Source organism: Canis lupus, chromosome 26 (genome assembly GCF_011100685.1).
Source record: "Canis lupus familiaris isolate Mischka breed German Shepherd chromosome 26, alternate assembly UU_Cfam_GSD_1.0, whole genome shotgun sequence".
Classification (NCBI taxonomy): domain Eukaryota; kingdom Metazoa; phylum Chordata; class Mammalia; order Carnivora; family Canidae; genus Canis; species Canis lupus.
The window spans coordinates 29,613,041-29,632,532 of NC_049247.1; the positions used below are offsets into that span (position 1 = coordinate 29,613,041).

At 51.8% G+C, this 19,492-nt stretch overlaps 1 protein-coding gene across 6 annotated transcripts in view; it reads left to right on the forward strand.

Moving 5' to 3' along the window:
• Nucleotides 1-361: 361 nt before the first annotated feature.
• The window catches only part of GNB1L (G protein subunit beta 1 like), a 59,306-nt gene continuing 40,175 nt past the window's right edge, over nt 362-19,492 (forward strand). The window contains exons 1-2 of one of the 6 annotated variants that reach the window (XM_038575890.1): nt 362-473; nt 604-693. Coding sequence is in view for 2 of the 6 variants with exons in the window: in XM_038575887.1 (XP_038431815.1) it covers nt 8,138-8,191 (54 nt within the window). In the remaining 4 variants the exon portion in view is untranslated. Of the gene's footprint in view, nt 474-603; nt 694-3,037; nt 3,167-3,818; nt 3,933-7,951; nt 8,030-8,122; nt 8,192-19,492 lie in introns of those variants that run through there. The other 5 variants (XM_038575891.1, XM_038575888.1, XM_038575892.1 and 2 more) reach the window with 5 other exon arrangements.

The following is a 19,492-nucleotide window of genomic DNA, read 5'->3' on the forward strand; positions in this document are numbered from 1 at the left end:
GCTCCTTGGACGCCCAGCCCCCCTCCTGACGCCCGCAGCGTCCCGGTGCCCCGCGGATACAGGGCGGCGGCAGCGGCTCGGCCGCGCCTGGAGGAGCGGGGTGGGCGCCCGGCCCCTCCGCCCCGCGCCCCGCGCCCCGCGCCTGCGCACACCCGCCGCGCTCCAGGCACTGCGCGCCGCCCGTAGAGCGCGCTCCCATGAGGCCCGCGGCCGCCCCGACCGGCCTGGCAAGGGCTGGGGCGCCTGCGCGGCGGCGGGCCCCCGGGCTTAAGGGCGAAGGCGCGGCCCCGCAGGGCGGCGGCGTGGGCCGTGGGGGCGGCGGCGGCGCACGCGGGGGGCGTGGTGCGAGGGGCGGCGGGGCTCCGACGGCGGCGCGGGCCGGGAAGGTTGCCGCCCGGGGCCGCAGGGTTAGTGGGGCGGCGGGAGCCCGAGCTGCCGGCGGAGCCCCGCCCCCCATCTCCCTCCAGCGCCCGGTGTGTCCGCACGGCGGGCCCCGGTGTCCCGGTCCGCGCCGGGGACCCGGCAGGTCCTGGGGCCGTTCCGGGTGGTCCCCCCGCGGCCCGCCCCCGCTCACGGCGGCCGGTCTTGTTCTGCACTTTGTAGGTGGCGCTGGGACTCGCCCTGGGAGGGACGCCGGCCCGCAGCCTCCGCCGCAGCCCGCGACCGCCTCACGGCCGCCCGGCGCAGCCTCAGGTAGGCCGGCCGCTTTCTGCCCACTCCCCGGGTGGGGGCCCTGCACGGCGTCTGCGGGCCGGGCCTGCCCTCCGCTTGCTCCCGGTCTCCTCGGAGCTGAGGACGCGCCCCGCGCCGGGCGCTTGCTGGCTGTGCGGAGGCCGGTGCGCGTGCGTCCCGGTGCCTGCGCCGAGGCCCGGCTGTGCGGTCCGGGAGGAGGGCCCACCCTCAGCGTCAGGGCGCGGAGAGGCGGGCCAGAGGCCCACGCGCCGGGAGCCGGGAGCCGAGGCCCGAAAGCGCGCAGAGACCCAGGCGGAAGGCCCAGGCCCAAGCGGGGCTGGCTGCTCGCAGCGAGGGAGCCTCCTCCCTCGGGCTGTAGGGGGCACACAGGCTTGCTGATGAGCCAGCAGGGACAGCTAGGGTGCCGCTTGCGGTGGGAGCCCGGGACTGCGAGGAAGCCAGGGCACGGACCTGTAGCGTGCACTGTCTCCTGGGCACGGGTTGTGCACGCAGCCTGGCATTTAACCTCAGACTGGTGGCAGGAGCTGGAGTGCGGTGGTTGGTCACAGGGGTTCATGGTCATTGGTTGTCAGAACTCGGACTGAGCTGGACTCCCGAGCGGACTGCATTTGTGTGCTGCCCCTTGGGTCACTGCTGCTGGCAGGTTCTAGCATATTATTTTCCTGTGTTAGGTCGGGAAGGGCTTTCAGGTGGAGGAACTCCCCAGAGTGAGGGCCGTACCTGAGAGCTTGGTGGCACAGGTAGGTGCTCGTGGCCCTAGCAGCTTCGAGTGATTCAGGCTGCCCAGGGAGGTGCTCAGCAGGAAGACTGGCAGAGCTGTGTCTCCCTGGAGGAACTCACTCTGATGGGGATAGGAGTAGTTAAACACACGGGCAACTGTGCACAAAGGTGTGTGCAGGCCGTGGTGCCCCTAGGTGTGAGCTGATGGAGCCTCAGGGTGTGTATGGAGGGGTTGTGAAGTGTGTTCTGTGTTGACAATGAGTGGATGTCCCTTTACAGAGAGACTGAGGAGATGGCCGCTATAAGGCTGGACAGTGTGAGAGCCTGGGGAGAGGGCTCCTGGCGTTGGAAGGGAACTGTATCTGGTGATGGTTGCAGCTTCCTTTTCCACTTTGGGGCTCTTTGGGCTGCTCAGGGTTGATGACCACTGCTCTCTAGGCCCTTTACAGGAGTGACTTTGGGATGGTGAATGAAAAGGCATCAAGTGGGATTAAACCTGGGGGTTTTTGATGCTGGGCTCTCTCCCTGGGATGGGAATACAAGGAGGTGGTGTTCGAGGTGAAGTGTTCTTACCAGCGGGCTGCACTCTGAGTGATGAGGTGACTCTGGAAAGCACGAGTGGGGAGGCTGGAGTGCACAGAGAACACCAGGTCCCAAGGCCTCTGTTGGGCAGGCAGGCAGCACCTTCCAAACTCCTAGTGCTTTGAGGTTAAAGGGTCTTGTGACACAGTCTGCTTACTTGACGGTCACAGTGTTTCGGGTGACTAGGGGCCTCCTCGGTGGATTGAAGGGTAGTTCATAGCCAGCGTAGTGGTGTGTGCTGGTTAAGTGTGGTCTTTGGAGCCAGGTTCAGCCGCCTTTGTTCACTTATTGGTTAGTGTGTGGCCACAGACTAGTGACTTCACTCACCACTCTGCTCTGATTCAACAAGAGTACCGACCTCATCAGGGGGTATGTTTGGCACAGATAGAGCACTCAGTAAAAGGTTGCTACTGTTTTTCTCCTGAAACTCCCTGACAGCCAGCCAGGCCATCGAAGGAAGTCCTGGGGGTTCCAATTTGGCCTCCTTTCCTTCCCCTGGGACTAACAACGCATCTGCCGTCACACTTTGCCCTTGAAACTTTGCAGGTGGGATTTGCCCACCTTCTCAGACCTCCCAGGCCTGCCTCCTGGGCCCTCCTTCCACTCAGAGCTCCTATTTGGGTACCGGGGGTTTGCCTGCATATTGCCTCCTACTGCTGCATGGTGCAGATGATTGGGCCTAGTTCCCGCTCTTCCCCACCTTGTTTTTGGACAGGTTGCCTTGGATGGTGGCCTGCGTCTGACAGTCCCATCAGCTCTTCTCAGCTCGCCTGAGGCCGCAGCTGCCAGCTCCTCTGACCCTCAGCACTTGCCTGGAACACCTGGGTTTGCCACACCCCGTTTCAGCCCGTCTCTGTCCAGTTGTGTCATTACCACCCCTTCTGCTGCGCCATCTCTTCCTGTCTTCCTCCTTCCTCTTGTAGTCGACATGGCAACTCCTCTGTGCTCCCTCCATGTCTCATGGCCAGCGCTGTTGGCGGGGCCCTCGCAATCCCATCCAGGCGGCAGCCTTACGCCAGCGCACACCCTTGGCAGCAGATGGACCAGGTCTTTCCTGGGGTCACATACACCCCTCCAGTGGATCCCTGGATTGAGCAGCCCTGCTGTGGGGACCCTGTGTGTGTGCACATGACCATGGAGCAGAAGAGCACGGCCATTAGTGCTCCTGGCGGTAAGCCCACAGAAAGGGGGCCCCTGGCTCTGCACATGCCCAACCCATGGCCCCCAGGGTGGACTTCCACTGGGTGCCAGTCTCAGACCCACACACCTTTGATGACTCCCCATGGCAACTGGACTGATATGTCCTTTTGCTTTGAGCACTGTCTGGAGAACCTCAGCTGCATTTTCGAGATCCTAGGGTACCTGACGGGGTGAGCACAGGTGTGGGCAGCCCCCTAACTCGATGGGGACCTGCCCCTTCCTGATGATGGTGAGCTCTTCTGCCGGGATCTCAAGGAAGTTGCTTAAGACCTGAATAGTTTCACTAAGTACCATGCTGCAGCACCTTGCCCCCCAGCCCTCTGTCTCAAGCCAGCCACCAGTGGCCCCACAGCTGCCTGTGGTGGGTAGTACTTAGGTGTTCAGATGCCCCAGCCCTTACCATGGGTGCTGGCCCAATCACTGTGGCCACACCTGCTGTTGGTAATTCCAGCTCTACATCCAGAAATATTCTCCCTGAACAGCAGTGGGCCAAGGAGAACAGCCCTGGGTCTATGGAGTCCTTACCTTGTCCAGTTCTGCATGCAGCACTGATCCTGGTCCTATGGGGCCAGCCTCATCCCAGCCAGGGGAGGTGACCCCCACAATTGTCCCTGTACTTTCAGGATCTGCTAATCTGCCTTCCCAGAAACCAGATCCAGTTCCACCAGGGAGTCCAGAAACCCAGAAGACAGAGGAGGAGGTTTCTGAGACACAGGGAGACCAGAAGGCATCTTTAGGTACCTTACAGCGGGTGGCAGATACCCCAGAGGCCCCAGGAGGCCTAGCAGTTTCTCCTACCCCACCGCCCTGGATTCTGAACACAGCCCAGGCTGTAGCAGTGCTCCTTGTGATGAAGTGGCCTGCATAGCCAAGGAACTCCACGGCCCCCTAAAGGACAGGGTGGTGTTCCCAGATGACTCTAGATATAGCGTGCCAGGTATTGCCCTATCCACTTGTTTTCTTGCTGGGCAGGAGGTACACTTGTTTGGGCTCTGCTCTGAGCACAAACAGCCGCCTTGTCCCCTTTACCACCCCATCTTCTATTACAGCAGGATATTGGGCTCTATGCTGTGTCCCTCATCCTCTGACTTCCTCAGTGGCCTACAGGCTGCCTCCCACTAGGCTCTCAGCTGCGTTCCCACTGATGAGACAGAGTTCCATACAGTAGTCCCCATCAGATATTTGTATGTTTTTATAACCGCCCTCCTCCCCAGGCCCCTTGGCTGGGCTGGACTAGGTCTGCCATGGCAGCCCTGTTTGGATCTGTCTCTGGTTGGTGTCTCTACATCGGCCCCCTTCCCCATCTTGGCTCCCTCTGACCTCTGTCCTCTGGGCTGGAATTTAAGGAAGGCTGAGTGGGGAAAGTAGCCATTTTGGTCATTTAGTATGAGTGGGATGGCAGAGAAAGATGCTTCCCTACGGCTTTACCGGCAGCCTTGGCCAGCTCGGAAGGTGGGATCCAGGCCGCCTTGCCAGTGTCAATTCAATGCCAGGCGTTTTCCCCTTTTGTATTTTAACATTCTAGTTACACCTGGTTTTCTTTAGAAGTTGGCATGAATTTCTGTGTTTCAGTACCTTTGCCCATGTTGCCCTCCCACTTTCTGCTCTTCAGCAGTCCCTGCCTCCCTGCCCACTCCTGCATATTGGTGACTCAGCACTTAAACCAGAGCCCTTTAAATGACTTGTGTCTTTGGGTAGACTGTGAGCCTCTAGGGCAGGGGCTCTATCTTGATCAGCTTCATGTTCCTGGTACACAGTTGGTGCTCATTAAACATGTTGAAACCATCGCTCAGTTTGTGGTGTGATGGCTACTGACGAGCAGAGCCTTTATTTTGTTGGCAGGAACACTGTTGCCTGTTCTGTTGGGAACAGGCTAGGCCCTAGCCATGAGTGTTCTAGGTCACTGTTGGAGGTGTGGTTTCTGGTGGGGCTTTGAGAATTGAAGGGTCTGGTTGAAGGAAGGAGTTAGGCTGAACAGGCAGGAAAGGGAGGCTTGGCGAGTGGAGTGTGATCTTGAGAACTGATTTAAAATCTGGAGGTGAAGTGAGAAGCAAGCAGCCGACCAGAGCTGTGAGGCCCAGGGGCCAGAGGATTGGAATGAAGAAAGACCTGTTCTGCACAAGGATGGATTTTCTAATAATGAGAACTGAGCTCAGAAGCTCCCTTAAGCCAAGTTTAACACGGGGAGGGGTGGGGGGTACAGTGCACCTTCCCAAAGGGACAATTCAACAAGAACGTCAAGCCCCTTCAGTTTAACAATTGTGGAAACAACACTTTCCTGGAAAGTAGGAAGAAAAAATAGTGGAAATGTGAACAGCTGTTAAAAGTAGTTACTTTATAGGGTACCTGGGTGATGGGCATTAAGGAGGACACATGATACTATGAGTACTGGGTGTTTTATCCTATGTTGACAAATTAAACAAAATTTAAAAAATTAAAAAACTACTTATTGTAGAGAAAAAATAGTAATAAGCGAACATCTGGTAAAAATTTTAAGTAAAATAGACATTGTTGAGATTATTTAATTTAGTAATTGTGACTTTAAAGGCTCTGGGTTCAGATGGTTTTATGTGTGAACCATTTTAAGGCATAGATGTCTTATAAATAAAACAGTTGCAAGTCTTAGAAATAAGTGGGAAGCTGATAGAACTTAAAAGCAAACAAGCAAGCTGACAGAAGAAACCACTGTGCAGCCTTGATCCTGATCAAGGTCGGAAGTCCCTGTGCATTGTATCCCAGCCCTGGATGCACTGCTGCCCTTCCACGCGATCACTGAGTTTGGACCTTTTGCAGACCCAGCTCAGACTGCTTCCTACCCCCCGCCCCTGGCCTGCCAGTGGGTCTGATACTGTTGGCAATATCTTTTAAGCTGGTAAGATGTCTCTGACAATAGAACCTGGGGTTACTCTGGGGTGATGACCTACTCACTTGGTTGATACCCCCACTATTGCTGGCCTCTGCACAGGGCACCTTTCTCATCTACATTTAGTGGACCTGAAGTGAATCCCTTTCAGCTCAAGATTGCCATCTTCCCTTCCTACCCTCCCACCCCCATTGTCATCTTCCCTTCTGACCTCATGGTTCTGATGGGCCTTTTCCCCTTGGGCCCCAAACAGCTCTTGCTGCCTTGTTTGTAGTTGAGGGCCACCTCTCCCAAGGCAGGCCCAAGAAGATCTGCAGAGAGGTCAGATCACCTGTTTTAATTTGGAAAATGGGACTCACTGTGGTTGGGCTCTCATTACACTGGAAAAGAAATGAGGGCAGGGCCTCAGTGGCAAAGGCAAGTTTGCTAGTTCCTGGGTGCCCTTGTGGATGGGATCAGGAGAGGATGGGGGGGCCTGGCCTTGCAGACAGGCAGTGTGTATGCTGTTGCAAAGTGACAGTTTCAGTGGCAGCCATTGCTGTGCCCTGTCTTTCGGCACATGCAACGACCTAGCTGCTTTCCCATGCTGTGGGTGTAGAAGGAACACAGAGAGCCAGCAGAGGAGGCCCTGCCGTGTATGATGGGAGGAGGATCCTTGGGTCACTTGCCATTCCCAGCTCTTCACATGCAGGTGGGCTAGAGGAGGCTGCTGCTAGGAGCAGGACGGTCTGGCCGGGTTTGCCGGATGTGCCCAGGATTGGCTGATATGCTGGCGTCTGCCTACCAGATCATCGTGCCTGTCACTTACTTGCCTTGGAAATAACCTGATTTTATTTCCTAAAGATAGGACACAGTAGGCACTATAGGATGGTTTTTAAAGTACATGTCTCCAAGGAAAATTTTAATGCCAGAGTATTATGGCTAAGGTCCTATGAGAGAGAACTTTTTATAAAGCTGCAACAATGAAAGTACTTAGAATTGGTGTGGATGGATGAACAGAGGAAAATAGAGAACTTTGAAATAAAGCCAAATAAATGCAGGAATTTAGTTCATGCTAAAGGTATTGTTTCAAATTAATGGGGGTGAAGTGGATTATTCAGTAAAAGGAGTTGGACCAACTGGTTAGCCATCTGGAAAATAGTAAAACTGGATACCCACCTCACTCTGCCAGGCTCCACTCTGGATGAATTAAAGATTTTAATATTTTAGAAAAATCATAGAAGTTAACTACAGGGAAGTGTGGGTGATTTTTTTTTTTTTTCTGAGATCACAGGACTTTAGAAGTTCTCGATATCCAGAATTGCTGAGGTATGGAGAAATAGACTGTTTCTTGCCACTGGTAGAAATATCAAATATTGCTATTCACTCACATAACATTTCTGTGCACAGAGACCCTGACCACTTGCCTATGTGCAGATGGCTGTTGTCCGTTCCTAGATGTGGGCTTCAGAGCATGGACTTGAGCCCAGTCACACCTTGCTGCCACTTGCAAGCCTGTGGTCCCTGTTGTCACCTGACCTCATAAGGCAGTGGGAAGATTGAATGAGATAAGGTCCGTGCAGTGGCTTGACCCCTGTCGAGTGCCTAGTGATGAGTCACTGCCTTAACAGCAAAACTGGAAACAGCCCGAAGTTCCTCTAGTAAGGAGTGAGGTAAATAGAGCTGTTGTCCTGTCATATCAGTCAGGAAGAGCCAGATCGTGCTGCAGTAAAAACCTCCCACATCTCACTATTCATCTGTTGAAGACCAGCCGGGCTGCCCCCTGCCCATTGCAGAGGATGGTGCTGACAGGAGTTCACTGGACACATTTCTCCACAATCACAGAGGCAGGGGAAAGGCCACAGTGAACCACAAGTGATGCTTGTCACTGCTTTTCCGTTACTGTGTCCAAAGGAAGCTGCCAGATGACACCTGAGTCCTGAGGATGAGCGGCTAATCCTCCCGTGGAGTGGGGCCATCAGCATGGAGAAGGTGAACATGGCACTCACCAGTGCAGCCATCACCAGAGTCGGGGCAGGCCTGCGTCAGTACCCAAGGATAGGTGCCCGTGTCTACTAAGGCTGCAGGCCTTAAACAACAATGTATATCTCACAGTCCTGGAGGCCAGAAGCCCAAGATCAAGGTGCTGGCAAGGTGGTCTCTCCTGCAGTTGTCCCCTTGGCTTGTGATGGCCACTGTCTCCCCATGTTCTCATGTGCTTGTCTCTCTGTGCCTGTCCTAATTCCTCTCATAAGGACACCAGGCCTGTTGGCTGAGGGGCCACCTGTATGACCTCATTTAAGTTTAATTACCTCTTCAGAGCCCTGTTTCCACATAGAGTCAAATTCTCAGGGGGGTGGGGATTAGAACTTCAACATATGAATTTGAGAGGGTTGGGGGACAAGTTTGCCCATAATAATGCCCAAGATGGATTTCTTGTTTCTCGTTTTTGCAATTTCCAACAGTGCTGTGGTGCACACCCTTTGAGCATCGCGAGTGGTGGGTTGCAGGGGCCTCTCCAGGCCGTGGGAGCAGGACATGCTGGCAACTCTTTTTCTTATTTTAGAAATCTTTGCCTACATAAGGGTATAGAGACATTACCTGTATTTTCCAGTTTTAAGCCATTTACATAGACTCGAGTCAGCTTGTAACTAACGTGTGGTGTGCAGAGGGCTCTGCCGTGATCATCAGGTAGCCAGGGACAAGCAGGGCCCCTCTGCCCACCTGCGTGTAATAGTGGGAATCTGAGCTGTGAGCCGCTGAGTTCAGGGGTTTGTGTTCCCCACAGCATGACCTACCCTGACCAATGGAAGACCCCATGTCGCCTTTTCCCACAGGCACAGACCTTCCCACCCCAGGTTAAGGATGCCAAGCTGGCCCAGCCTGGCCGCCGTCCATCCTTCTCATACATGCCTGGCTCTGGTCTGGTCTGTCCCCCACTAATTATCTGGCTTTATCGTGAGTCTTCATTTTTTGGTAGAGAAGCATTCCCTCCCTCATACCCCCGCCCCTGACACCTTGTTCTCGAAGTTGTCTTGGCTAGTTTTAAAAAGACACATCATCATAAACACAGACATGGAGAGGGTGGTACAGTGGACCATGGCATGTCCATTGCTCAACTCCAGCAGCGGTCGGTCCTTAACCCCAAGGGTGCTGTGTTGGTGGATGGCCTGGCCAAGTGTGCCGTGCCAGACAGCGGGAGTCCTGAGCTCACTTTCCCTTTGGACTGTGGTGTTCTCATTTGTAAATGAGCAACATGATCTTTGCTACGGGGGTGTTGATGGTAAACCTGGGAGGAGCCCCTGGCCTGTAGGGTATCCTTGGCAGCCCCTTCCTTCTCTCCTGACCTTAGGGGCGCACAGCCAGGGCTGGGGCCTGTGGGTGGTGGGTGCTCATCCACCTGCCGGGTGGGGCTGCCTGACAGTGGAGAGGAATATCCTGGGCTGCTCTCCACCTGTATGCGTGAGCAGCATGGGGCCTGGGCTGACAGCGAGCCCACACTTGCCATACAGCTGGCCAAGTGCAGGTGCTCCATGGTCAGCGCAGGGACACCTGGCACTGGGAGTACCACATCTCATGGCTCATGAGGTCCTGGAAGCATGGGGTTGGCCAGGTACCTGATCCAGGGTGCTGCTCCCTAGGGCATGGTGGCTTTCCCACTCCCAAGACCCTATGTTCCTCCACCGAAAAATCATCATGCAAATGGGAGCCGTGGATGGTGGCAGTCAGGAGGGTAACCCAGGGCCAGTGCAGCTCTGGTCCTGTGTTCCCACCTGACTCCAGGTGCCCACTTCACAATACCCACTGTAGCCTCCTGGTCCCTGTCATCATGTCTTGTGCCCCTGTCCCCCTTTTTCTCCCTCAAGTTGTTGAACTTTGCAAGTCTCCCTTTGCTGCCCGTGTAATGGAGAGAATTTCTGCCTTGCATGTGCTTGGAGGCAGGAGGCCCCTGAGGGCCTGTCTCTGATCCTTCCGTCCCCCACATAGCAGTCAAGCACTGCTAGTGGCTGTTAGTGCACAAGTGAATGTGTGGGCGTAGACACATATGTGTGCACAGACCGCACAGCCCATTGTGAGCATGCGGCGTATCTGTAGGCACGTAATGTGCACATCTGTATGTGCAGATCGGTGGGGGGCTCCCCTGCCTGAGGTAGCCTGAGGAAGCACGGATCCCTGTCACCACCATGGTTACAGACCCCTCCCCAAGTGGGATCAGATTCCCAGGAGCTACCTAGGCACCAGCCCACAGGGATGGCCCATTCCCTGCCCAAGGTGAGAGTTGTCAGGGCGCTGTCAGCAGCACAGGGCAGCCAGCCGCTGTGGACCAGATCTCAGGTGGAAGTGGGCCCCAGCAGCTGGCGCTGGAATGTGGGAATGGTCACACTTCCTGTTAAACAACGAGCTTTTCCGTGTGTTCACCAGGGACAGAAATGCTGCCGGCCTGGCTGGGTTCCCATCCCTGCGTGAGTCTGTGGGGGCAGGCTGGCTGAAAATGCTCCCGAGGTGGACTTCCTTCCTGCCATCTTGCCAGGCTCCCTGGACCTGCTCCTGGGGTGACGGGCATCCTCAGCTGCAGCCTGAGGCTCCTGTTCCTGGAGTGGCCCTGCCTGCCCAGCCTCCTGCCTCAGCACCCCAGCAGCCCCGTTCCCTGGCATGTCCTTTCAGTCTAGCAGGATTGGCCTGTCCGCACATCCCCAGGAGATATCTGCGACTGCCGGCCTCCGTGGGCTCCCGTGAGGCACACTGGCCCTTCACCCTCACACATGGCAGCTGCTGGTTTGCCGGCCATCACTGTGCCTCTGTCCTGAGGCTCACTCCTGCCGTCGGTGGGAGCACCGCCAGAGCACCCAGCAGGGACTTAGCTGTAGGGCAGCAGGGGAGAACGTGCGCCCTGGAGGGAGGGCCATGCTCACTGGGCACCCATCTTCCTACGTGTGCCTTGACCAGCGGAGGAGCCAGTTCCCAGGGGATGTGGCCATAACTTTGCGTCTGTCGCCCTCTCCTGCAAACCCGGTGGAGTCCTTCCAGAAGGGGTGCTCGCAGACCTGTCGAGGAATATCTAGACACGGTGTGGGCACTGCCGGGTTTGCTGCAGGTAGGCAGTTCCCATGGGGCCTGGGACACTCCTGCCTGGGGTAGTGAATCTTCCTGGATGGGGCATGTTCCCCCTCAGAGGAACCAGGAATGCATGAGCTTTGCAGGAGCAGAAGGTCTCCAGGTGACTTGCTTTTGGACAGAACAAGAAGCTTCAGGCTGAGGATGGAGGTGGCTGTCAGTCTGTCCCCGAAGGGCCTTCGGGAGTGCGGCACTCTTGACTCTAGCCCAGAAGCCTGGTGTTTCTACAGCTGCCCCCCAGACCTGCATTGTGGACTGCGTGGCCCAGGGGGAGACGCCCTGGCCGTACTCGAAGCTCAGAGGGGCTCCCGGCAGCTGGGCTTGGCTGTTGCCCTGGGCACTCGAGAAACAGCCAGCACCGGGCCGTCGAGCCTCAGGCCACCATCACCTGCTGCTCCTGGGAGGTGGCTGTGCTAGAGGCAGGCCGGCCTGGGACTGGCCTTTGGTCCCCTAGGGGAAGGGCTGCTGGGGGGCAAGGCTTACACCCCCTGCCTCCTTGTACACACAGAGTTCCATCTGTCACCCGCCTCCCCGGGGATGGCCGTGGTTGGGGGGTGCACTTGCTGCCGGGGGGGGGGGGGGGCGGCTCCCACCTCCCCGCTAGACTCCAAGGCCTGCGGGGCGCAGGGCTGCTCAGAGCACTGCCCGCCCTCCCCTCAGCGCGCCCCCCAGGCGGGGCTGGCTGCACTGGGTCCCCGGAACCCCTCCCTGGGATCTGCATCTTTGAAGCCACGGATACTGACAGAGGATTCAATGAATCCAAGGTCGCCAGTCGGGCGTTGACAGATGCCCGGCCACGATACTATTTCTGATTTAATAACCGAATGGGAGGCTGGCCCTTGGTAATAATTAGGGCTAATTACTGAGGAGGTGTTGACAGACGGGCTGAGAGGAAACAAACTACCTTTATCCCCGGGCTTAGAGTCGGATTACCGGCCCAGTGCTATCTGCCCCTCAGAAAGTAGACGCTTCAATCACTCACCGAGGCTTCAAAGGGGAAAGGGCTCTGACAATGCACGGGGCTTGGGAAGGAGCTATGAAGTGCGCCTTTGACTCCGAATCACCAAACGGAGCCCCATTCCAGAAATGGTTTCTTTGTGAAGTTTGAGTTACCCCCCCCCCTCCGGCAAACCTGCCTCCCTGGCTCGGGGCCGGGGAGGGGCGCTGCGGGCGGAGGCTGCGCTGGTGCCGCCGCCTGCCCCGGCCCTCCTGGGCTGGGCCTGAGCCGGGAGGCGCAGCTGCGCTGCTCGGTGCTCGGCCCAGGGAGCCAGGGAGCGTGGCCGTCCTTTGTGGCCGTGAGCTGCAGGTAACGGGATAGGGATCTCCCTATCCCCGCAGGCTTGCTCTTTCCCTGGTCTCATCTGGGCATGCTTTCTAAAGCTGCTCTGCACACGTCTAGGCTCTCTCTGGTTTGGTTTTGCTTTAGTTTTCTTGAGCGGAAGGGGAGAGGGGCAGAGGGAAAGAGGGGGAGAGAGTCTCAAGCAGGCTCCATGCCCACCACAGAGCAAGATCTCAGTCCTGAGATCATGACCTGAGCCCACATCCAGACTCGGACGCTTGACCAACCGCCACCCAGGAGAAGAGACTGTGTCCTTGGCCTTATTTATGGCAGGACCACCCCTCTGGGGCCTGGGCATCACTCCCTGGGCTGCTCCCACCCCTGGCTTGAGTGGTGAGCCAACACTGTGGGTGGGACACTGACCCTCAGGGGCTTCAGTGACAAGGCAACGACTTGGTAAAGGGTTGTCCTGAGCTGTAGGCTGGTTCCTGATGCCTGCATGTGCACCTGCTGACTCCCCTGGGACTCCCTGCATTTCGAAGACCACAGAGGGCAGTGATCAGACCTCCGTCCCCCTGGGCTCCACATTCCCAGTGACCTGGCCTGGACTGCCCTGGTTGCTGTGTCTGTGGCTTCGGAGGGCCGGTTCTGGGACTCTTGCCATAGTCCGTCCTGACCAGGAAGGCGGGAGGGTGCCAAGGCAGGGCTCAGGACGGGCCTGTCCAGAGAGGGTCTTTCCAGTTTCATGTGTAGGCAGGGAGGCATAAATTGAGTGGGTCTCTGTTCCTGCTGGCCTGGAGGACCCACCAGCTCAGGAGCTTCCTGCTAGGATGGCCGTGTACTTCAAGGAGAGAATGAGTTGTTCAGGCTGGCGGAGAGCAGTCTTGTTAGATCGGCATCCTTCCTTTCCCTGGCGTGCTGCTCTGCTCCTGGAAGTAACCGTGGTGGTGGTGATGCTGCTGGTCATCAGCTAATTTGCTTAGCTGAATACTGACTACCTTGTATTAGGGGTACTACTGCTGAATTGAAATTCCTATTAGAACAAAATAGGATGATGAATTATTTTAAATGGGATAAGCCCTTAAAAGTTGTCATTTAGTCTGTTTAAAGTCACCTAAGTAGAATTAGAAATTGGCTTTAACCAGGAAAGTCTAAGCAGGAAATTGGGTTTTCATCATACGTTAGTGGTAAATCCAATCAGGTAAATCCAATCAACTGTAGCTTGAGGAAAAAAACAGCACAATATTGTCCAATATATTTATTTGAAAAACAGCATCCCAGAAAATGGCCAAGAGAGCAGTGGCCCAGTGTGTTAACTTGTATACAGAAGTGTGCTTGAGCCCTGTTTTCTTAAAATTATTAGCATGGTGCACTTGTCACAGTAATGAACCAATATTAGTACATCATTACTGACTTAAGTTCATATTTATTCAGATTTCTTGAGTTTTTACCTAAAGTCCCCTTTTGGTCCCAGGATCCCATCCAGGGATCACATTACATTTAATTGTCAGATGTCCTTAGTGTCCTCTGGGCTATGCCAGTTTCTTAGATTTTCCTTATTTTTATAGCCTTGAGAGTTTTATGGGGTACCACTCAGGCCTCTTGTGGAATGTTCCTCAGCTAGGCTAGGCATGTGTTTTTCTCATGATTAGACTGGGGCTGTGGGTTTCCAGGAGCCAGACCTCAAAGATAAAGTGCCATCTCATCACATATTAATGGTACATGCTGTCCAAGTGACATTACTGTTGATGTCAGCCTTGGTCACCTGGCTGAGGTAGTGGTTGTCAGGTTTCCTCTCTGTGAAGTTGCCCTGTTCTCTCCCTTTCTTGACTGTCCTCTTAGGAAGGAAGTCAGTGTGGGCAGCTGCAGCGTGAGGGGTGGGAATTCTGCTCCCCGTGCTTGAGGGCAGAGCATCCACACAAATTATTTGGAATTTCCTGCATGCCAGATTTGTCTACTCTCCCCCATTTATTTCTTCGGTCATTTTATTATATCAGTGTGAACTCATATCTGTTATTAGTATGATTGTTACTATGAAGTGTACTTACAATGAGTCTTCACACCTGCCCACACCAGCAGTGCTACAATCCTGACATAGAAACTGATGCATCGGGATCCCTGGGTAGCGCAGTGGTTTGGCGCCTGCCTTTGGCCCAGGGCGCGATCCTGGAAACCCGGGATTGAATCCCACATCAGGCTCCCGGTGCATGGAGCCTGCTTCTCCCTCTGCCTATGTCTCTGCCTCTCTCTCTCTCTCTCTCTCTCCCTCTCTGTGACTATCATAAATAAATAAAAATTGAAAAAAAAAAAAAAAAAAGAAACTGATGCATCATCACCTTAGAACTTTCCTCCTGCTCCCTGCCGGTGGTCAGCCTCCCCCTGCCCCAGCCCCTAGCCACTGCCCGCCTGTGACTCTCTACCTAGTTGGGCCTTTTCCGGAATGCCATATAACTAGGCTCATACTGTATATAACCTTTAACTCACCATAATTTCCTGGAGATCCATCCACATTGTTGCACTTTTCAGTAGTTTGTTCCTGGAGTATTCCAGGAGTATTATTGCTCAGGAGTATTCCTTCCATTCACTGGCGGATGGCCATTTGGGGCAACGTGAACAGAACTTCTGTACACATTCATGTACAGGCTTTTGTTTACACATAAATTTTCATTTCTCTAGAATAAATATCTAGGGGTAGGATTGCCAAGCAATATGATGCATGTGTATTTCATTTTATAAGAAACTACCCAACTGTTTTCCAGAATGCTTGTACCATTTTGGATTCTTATAAACAACATATGAGAATTTTGTGCTCCACATTTCTGTGTCAGGTTTTGTTCTTTTTTTTTTTTTTTTAAACATTCTAATATTTGTGGCCTTCAGTTCCATTTCTTTTCTTTTTTTCTTTTTTTAGATTTTATTTACTTATTCATGAAAGACACAGAGAAAGAAAGGCAGAGATGTAGGCAGAGAGAGAAGCAGGCTCCAGGCAGGGAGCCTGATGTGGGACTCGATCCTGAGACTGCGGATCACGCCCTGAGCCAGGAGCAGGTGCTCAACCACTGAGCCACCCAGGCGTCCCCTTCAGTTCCATTTCATCTAAATTGTCGAGCTTATGTGCATTGAGTTGTTTATAGCATTTCCTTAATGTTTGTTGTGTCTTGAGTGATAATCCTTCTTTCATGAGGATAATTTGTTTCTTCTCTTTTTTTGTGATTATGTGTCTAGATAGAGATTTATCAATTTTATGAATATTTCTAAATAACCAGTATTTGGTTTTATTGATTTTCCTCTGTTGCCTTACTACTCTGGATTTCATTTGTTTCTGCTCTATCCTTATCATTTCCTTCCTTTGGCTTGCTTTGGGGCTTAATTTGCACCTCTTTTTCTAGTTTCTCTTTTTTTTAAGATTTTATTCATTTATTCATGAGAGACACACAGAGAGGGAGGCAGAGACACAGGTAGAGGGAGAAGCAGGCTCCATGCAGGGAACCTGATGCAGAACTCGATCCCAGGGCCCTGGGATCACAACCTGAGCCAAAGACAAACACTCAACCACTGAGCCAGCCAGGCACCCTGAATGTAGGTATTTAATGCTATAAATTTTCCTCCATGCCTCACTTTTGCTGAATCCTACAAATTTTGATTATTTTGTTTTTCATTTTTATTAAATGCAAAATGTTTTCTAATTTCTCTTGGCATTATGTACCTCTTTGACCAATTGATTACTTTAAAGTATATTGTTCATTTTCCAAATATTTGGAGATTTTCCAGTTGCCTTTCCCTTACTGATTTCCATGTTAATTCCATAAGGTTGGAGAACATATTTTGTATGCCTTTGTTTCTTCTTCATTTTTTTAAGGTTTTGTTTTATGACCCAAGATATGGTTTATCTTGATGAATATTCCATGTGCATTTGAGAAGAATGTGTTTTATTTCTGTTGGGTGGAGTATTCTCTTAAGGTCAAGTAGATAGATAGGATTCTGTATGACTTTTTGGCCACTTATTCAGCTAATTACTAAGAAGGAGTTTAAGTCTCTAGCTAGAATTACGTATTTGTTTATTTCCTCTTTCAGTTCCATCAGTTTTTCCTTCATGCATTTTGTTGAAGTTCTGTTTTTAGCTGAATATATATTTAGGACTCTTACGTCTTTTTTGATAAATTGATACCTTTATTAAGATTTTATTCATTTATTTATTTTTGAGAGACCGAGAGAGAGAGAGGCAGAGACACAGGCAGAGGGAGAAGCAGGCTCCATGCAGGAAGCCCGATGTGGGACTCCATCCCGGGTCTACAGGATCAGGCCCTGGGCTGAAGGCGGCGCTAAACCGCTGAGCCACCTGGGTTCCCCAAATACCTTTTATTATGTTGTATCCTCCTTATTTCTGGTAATAGTCCTTTCTCTGGGGTCTACTTTCTGTGATATTAATTATCCTCTCTAAAAAACTGGAAAAGGGGGAACCCTCTTGCACTGTTGGTGGGAATGTGAACTGGTGCAGCCACTCTGGAAAGCTGTGTGGAGAGGTTCCTCAAAGAGTTAAAAATAGAGCTACCCTAGGACCCAGCAATTGCACTGCTGGGGATTTACCCCAAAGACACAGATGCAGTGAAAAGCTGAGACACCTGCACCCCAATGTTTATAGCAGCAACGTCCACAATAGCCCAACTGTGGAAGGAGCCTCGGTGTCCATCGAAAGATGAATGGATAAAGAAGATGTGGTCTATGTATACAATGGAATATTACTCAGCCATTAGAAACGAATACCCACCATTTGTTTCCACGTGGATGGAACTGGAGGGTATTACGCTGAGTGAAGTAAGTCAATCAGAGAAGGACAATCATATGGTTTCACTCAGGGAATATAAAAAAATGGTGAAAGGAATTATAGGGGAAAAGAGAAAATGAGTGGGAAATATCAGAGAGGGAGACAGAACATGAGAGACTCCTAACTCTGGGAAATGACCAAGGGGTAGTAGAAGGGGAGGTGGGCGGGGGGATGGGGTGACTGGATGACAGGCACTGAGGGGGGCACTTGACGAGATGCGCACTGGGTGTTATGCTATATGTTGGCAAATCAAACTCCAATAAAAAAAAATACAAAAAAAGTGTCCTCTCTAAAAAAACACAAAACAAAACAAATCCTCTCCAACTAAACTTTCTTTTATTGTATGTATAGCAATTATTTTTCTTCTTTTTACTTTTAATCTATCTCTGTTTTTGTACTTAAAGTGGGTTTCTGCCAGATAACTTTCATTTGAGTCTTTTTTAAGAAAATAGGTTATAATTGTTGGGTCTGGTAATTAAGATGTTGGAAGCATTTACAGGATGCCTGGGTGGCTCAGTGGTTGAGCATCTGCCTTCAGCTCAGGTCGTGATCCTGGGGTCCTGGGATTGAGTCCCACATCGGGCTTCCTGCAGGGAGCCTGCTTCTCCCTCTGCTTATGTCTCTGTCTCTCTCTCTCTGTGTCTCTCATGAATAAATAAATTTTAAAATATTTTATTTTATTTTATTTATTCATGAGAGACACAGAGAGAGAGAAAGAGAGAGAGAGAGAGATGCAGAGGTAGAAGCAGGCTCCACGCAGGAAGCCCGATGTGAGACTCGATCCCAGGACTCCAGGATCACGCCCTGGGCTGAAGGCAGGCACCAAACTGCTGAGCCACCCAGGGATCCCCTAAATTTAAAAATCTTAAAAAAAGAAAAAAGAAAAAGAAATCCATACTAATTCAGATTATTATTTCCCTATGTATGTGTCGTCAGTGTCAAGATTTTTTTCTTTCAGGGATCCCTGGGTGGCTCAGTGGTTAAGCGCCTGCCTTTGGTCCAGGGCACGATCCTGGAGTCCCGGGATCAAGTCCTGCGTCAGGCTCCCAGCATGGGGCCTGCTTCTCCCTCTGCCTGTGTCTCTGCCTCTCTCACTCTCTCTATGTCTATCATGAATAAATAAATTTAAAAAAAAAAGATTTTTTTCTTTCTTTTCAGGAGTTTAATTACAATATGTTTGAATGTGGTTTTATCCTGCTCATGGTTCATTGAGTCCTTAAATCTATAAATTTTCATTTTTTCCCATATTTGTGAAATTTCAGGCAGTTATTTATTCAAGTAATTTTCCTGTTCCATTTCTTTCTCTTCTCGACTCCAGTGACACAAGTCTCAGACCTTTTACTATTATTCCACAAGTCCCTGGTGTTCTAATAATTTATTTCATATCTTCATTCTTTCTGACTTTATATTAGATAATTTCTGTTGACCAGTCTTCATGTTCATTGGCTCTTTCCTTTGTCATCTCCCATTCCATTATTGAAGTTTTTTTGTTTTGTATATTGTATTATTCAGTTTTGAAACTTCCTTTTTAAAAAATTAATTTCTGTTTCTCTGCTCTTCTGTTTATTTCAAATATGTTTGCCTTTGCCTCATGGAGAATAATTACAAAAGTTACTTTAGGATCCTTATCTGATATTCCCAACATCTGAATTGTTTCGAGGTTGGCATCTGTAAGTTGTCTTTTCCCTTGAGTACTCTCTGCTTTCATTTTCTGGTTCTTGGTATGTTGAATAATTTTGTATTATATCCTAGGCATATCCTGGTTGAGTATTACATGGGGTCCATTGGAGAATGTTGAGTTTTGTATTAGCAGGCAGTCAACCCAGTTAGAATTGCCACACAAGTTCTGTCTTGCCCTTTGTGGGCTATGTTTTTAATCTCTTTTTCATTTTCAAAGCTTTTGAGAGGCCCCTTTGGGTCCGTCCCAGGCTTATGAAACTTAGCAATGAGTGTGGGACTTTTGTGGGTTCATTCAGAGAATTAAGAGACTTTTTTCTTCAGCTCTCTCCTCTGCAATTTTACCCCCCAACCCCATCCCCCACCCTCCCGCCCCACCACACACACTCCATCCAGCAAGATCCACTTCTCTTGGTTCCTCTGGCTGAAAAGACAGAGGTTTTCTCTCAGAGTCACTTCTCCTATACAATTCCATGTCTAGGGCCCATTCTTGGGGCAATGCGGAGAGAGAAGAACAAACAGTTAGGGATTTCCTCTCACATTCTTTAGACTTTTCCTC